The sequence below is a fragment of the Hordeum vulgare genome, chromosome 2H (genome assembly GCF_904849725.1).
Source record: "Hordeum vulgare subsp. vulgare chromosome 2H, MorexV3_pseudomolecules_assembly, whole genome shotgun sequence".
Taxonomy (NCBI): domain Eukaryota; kingdom Viridiplantae; phylum Streptophyta; class Magnoliopsida; order Poales; family Poaceae; genus Hordeum; species Hordeum vulgare.
Genome location: NC_058519.1, coordinates 587,763,224 through 587,767,591, shown reverse-complemented (window position 1 = coordinate 587,767,591; position 4,368 = coordinate 587,763,224). Strand labels below are relative to the sequence as shown.

Below are 4,368 nucleotides of genomic sequence, written 5' to 3'. Positions count from 1 at the left end.
CACGACCGATCAGTGACTAGACGTGTCTATTTTAAACCCTTATTTTTTCATCCGCGCAGCGGCATCTTTTATATTTTTTCTCATATGTCCGGTCACCTGTACGTGATTGATGGAGAAGAAGAAAGAAAGAAAATAATAAATAAATAAAGAGAAAAAATGATCCGAGATGGGGTCGTGTCCTACGTGATGGACTGACCGGACGTGTCTGAGCGCGTCCGCAAGCCGTCGTATCGTCCTCATGTTTAAGATGAATACGAGGGGTGCCGGTCAGTTCGGGCGTTTGAGATGGCTATGAGGGTTCCGGCTGGGTCAAATTTTTGTGACTGATGAGTGACCAGGCGGGCTATCAGGACGTTTAAGACGGAATTGAGGAGTCCGACTGTAGATGCCCTTAAGGGTCTGTTTGGTTTGCAACCTAATTTTGTCACGCTTAATCTTAATTGCGCCATAACATTTTTAGGCATGTCTTTGGTTCATTGTCATTGTCACATTCATGACTTGCTACATTCTTTTAGCTACATGAACCGCATGTCATAGGCTTATTTTTATATCCAATCTCGGCATACTTGTGGTGATCATTTTCTTAGTCACACTCTTTTTATTGCAATAATACTTTATCTAAGCTTAATTATGGCAAAATTAATCATGAAACAAACAAGCCCTAATGAGCTCATCATTGTAATATGACTTTTGTTCTCCCATGACCCAGGTGCTTGCTGTTAGGTGCGTGTAATTTTTTTTCCTTTTCTTTTGTAGAGCGCGTGTGTGTGAACCTTACAATGCCAAGTATTGGAAATAGTTTGCTTTGTAATGGCGCTCGCTATGCTAAGCAATGCCACATAGGTGAAAAGACATACTCCCTCCGTTCCAAAATAAGTGTCTCAAGCTTAGTATAATTTTGTACTAGAGCTAGTACAATTTTGTACTAGAGAGCTAGTACAAAGTTGAGATACTTATTTTGGGACGGGGGAAGTATAATAGGATATCTAAATTGTATAGAAATGATTTTGACGTCTAGGCACAAGGCCATCTGTATTTCTTTTCTATATAGATCCTCTTATCCCCACCTGCCTTCTTTTCCTTATGGGCTCTTATAATAGTTAGTCATAAGTCATAGTGCCAAAAGAAAAAGTTAGCCATATGTTTTACAGCCGCATCACTTCTTTCTCTTTCAATTCATCAACAATATAATATTCATATTTGTATAGGTTACTTACATCATTTTATTATACTTGATCTAAGTAGCAATGCTTACTATAAATGTTTTATTTTGTCTATGCACCTTTGCGAGCACCACCGATTGCTTAAAAATAATAATCCGAATTTCATGTAACAATTAAGGTCATTCATAATGCAAGGTGTTTATAACTGTAAACTGTTTTTCATAAACACTAAAATTCCAACTTCAGACTTTTAGGCATGACAAATTTGACATTTTTCATGACAATTTATACTGGCACAATGATGGTCAATTTAGTTTGTCAGGACGATAATTTTTTGACAAAATAAATAAATAAACTGACATGAATTTGTCGTATTCGCCAACTAAACTTGTCGTCTTAGGAGAACATAATTTGCCATAAAAACGATGAATTTGTCATGGTAAAAAAAATGACATCAGATTGGTATCGGAGTCCTAGTTTCTAGTCCCATTTTTTTCTTCTTAATTACCGGTGTGCATTGGTAGACCAAAAATGCTAGACCTACGGATTTTTTTTACAGGAGGTTATAGACTGGTACGTTTTCCCTCTCGCTAATCTTTCCCCTTATTCTCAGGATGGGGCCGGCCTCATCTAATGATCAATCAAAACAATCCACCTCAGCTTTGCCTGTAAGAATCCTGTAAAACGTCCGTACTTGTAGCAAAGCTCATTGGTAGACTGTGATAGCTTAACCAAGCGTCTCGGCCATATACATAAACAGTGATATTTAGAAGCAAAAACTGGTTTGTGATCATAACCACATTGTAATCACTTTGTGTTGTAAGATCTCCTAAACACTTACTGACTTACTGCAGGTAGATCTTTATTATTTTTACTTTATTCCCCAGTGATCTAAGTCGGCCACCTTGGCGCCGCTCGATCGATCGGGATTGAAAGGACGCAGGCTGCGAGCAGGAATAATCAGACAAAGAATGATATACTGGCATGTCAGAGCACGCGATCGCCATCGTGGAACCAGTTTAATCTGCCCGACTCCACTCATGTGGCTGGGATCAATTCCGACCCGGGCCCTGCTGGCCCGACGAAACCTGTTCAACGTGCTTCTTCGTCCGAGCCTGTATTGATCACTTTGGTTTCAGTTTCTGAAGCTTCAGGTTTCGTGTCGTCGGCTGATGTGAAGCCGGCGAGGCTCGCGAGCGTGTCGACCGCGTCCACGACACCCTCGACCCTCGTGGACACCTCGATCAGCAACGAAGTGACCGTGAAGAGCTGCACGGCGTCGATCACCAGCGCCGGCGACTCCTCGGCCAGTTTGGACGGCAGCTCCCTCAGGTCGCTCTGGAGCTCCTGCACGGCGGTGTTCATGTCGGCCACGGCGAAGTCCAGGCTCCACGACGTAGTCATTGCGCTGACGGAGCTCGCGGCCTCCCCGAGCACCCGCGCGCACCGCGCCGCCACCGTCGTGCAACCGTCGGCGAGGTGCCGCTTGACGTGCTCCGGCGCCTGGATCTCTGAGCGGACGCAGCCGCTCAGGGCCTCCACGCAGTAGGCGCAGTGCCGCATGGCGGCGCCAACCTTCTTGTACTGCTCGTACGGGTGGCGGAAGCCGAACCTGCCGTGCCCGGGCTCCCACCGCGCCAGGTTGGCCTGCGAGTCCTCGGACGCCTTGGAGTTGAGCACGCACTTGTACCCCTCCGCCGCGGCGGACGGCGGCTGCTGCTTGCCGTCCGCCTGGTCCGCGAAGTAGTCCTCCACGCAGGCCTCCACGGCGCCGGCGAGCTTATCCATGTTGCGCGCCGTGAGGCCGTGCAGCTCCTGCCCCGCCCACACGGGGCAGATGAGCACGCAGACGCAGAGGCACATGAAGATGCCGATGCCGATGGTGCACACCCGCTGCTGCGCCAGCGCCAGGAGCGACTCCACCCGGTACCCGGACACGGCCACCAGGCTGTACGTCAGGATGAAGATGGTCACGCCGTAGTCGAACCGCGCCTTCACCGTGGGTATGAACCGCGAGAACGTCGCCATGGAAGCTGCACGCATGCATGCACGGAACGCATAGCAAGACCGTTAATTAGCTAGGGCTCACACGATACGCGATTAACGTACATGCACGCGTAACGCGTTGATATATACTTACCGAGCAGGAAAACCGAACCACTGCGGATGAACGGCCCGAGCTCGTGGCCGGCGTTGGCCGCGATCCAGTGGACGCCGAGCGCGATCGCGCCGGCGCTGACCGTCGCGGCGGCTCGGTTGAACCCCTTGTACACGCAGCCACCTGCACGTGCATGCATGAGAGAGCATCATAGCATCAGAAAGCCAATCGAAGTACGTACGTTGACTGCAACAATGCAGTCTTCTGCTAGATGCACCGTAGTACGAGCGTGTGTGCGTGACTCACCAACGGTGTACTCGAAGACCACGACGACGGTCATGATGGCCCACATGGCGGAGCCGCCAACGCCGTCGTACAGGGGCCTGGTGTAGTAGAACACCGAGACCAGCGCGAGCGCGAGGCCCACCTTGAGGCCGTGCACCGCCCGCCGGGGATCGTCGGCGGCGATCTTCCATATCCGCTTCGTGAAGCCGGACACCTTGCCCCCGAGCACGATCACCAAGGTAACCACCCATGCCCACACACGCGCGGCCAGGCAGGCCTCGTGCTCCACTGTCACCGTCGCGCCCTCCGGCACCGTCACCCGCCATTCCGGGACGCCTCCGTTCTTCGCATCCCTCGTCGCCGCGGCCATCTCCATGGCTTACTGCTGTGTGTGATCTCTGATTCTGGAGGTGATTGGCCGGCGTCCAGGTAGTTGACGACCTCTGCTCGTAGGAAGGACCTGAAGGGTGAGGATCGAGACCAACTTCCAGGAGTTGCCCGGGATGCGAGAAAGGAATGTATGCTAGCTGCTGGTCTTTGCTCCTGTCTTGGAATGTATGTCAGCTATATATAGAGAAGCGGAGAGAGTACGTACGCAGAAGAAACTTGTTTTCTGCTGGGAACCGATGTGGGGCCGGGATGATGTTAGGCCACGCTCGTGTAGGGTGGACATCAAGGCTGACCGAACCTGGCGCACAAGCACTGCTCCATGCTTAGTGCTGTACCTTCCATGCAAACGTATGCTTGCTTCGTGAAAGAAGACTGCGCATCATTATTATTTTTTGACGGGAAAAGCTGGAGCTCTGTCGCATGCTTGCATAT

The 4,368-nt window shown here is 50.2% G+C and overlaps 1 protein-coding gene across 1 annotated transcript; it reads right to left on the bottom strand.

Annotated features, from left to right (window-relative positions):
• Nucleotides 1–1,912: 1,912 nt before the first annotated feature.
• Nucleotides 1,913–4,070, bottom strand: LOC123430649 (aluminum-activated malate transporter 10-like). The gene is made up of 3 exons (XM_045114503.1): nt 3,568–4,070; nt 3,304–3,444; nt 1,913–3,196 (listed from the first exon to the last, which is right to left on the bottom strand). Exons 1-3 carry the CDS (start codon nt 3,920–3,922, stop codon nt 2,256–2,258), a joined length of 1,437 nt encoding a protein of 478 aa, XP_044970438.1. The 5' UTR covers nt 3,923–4,070; the 3' UTR covers nt 1,913–2,255.
• Nucleotides 4,071–4,368: the final 298 nt, after the last annotated feature.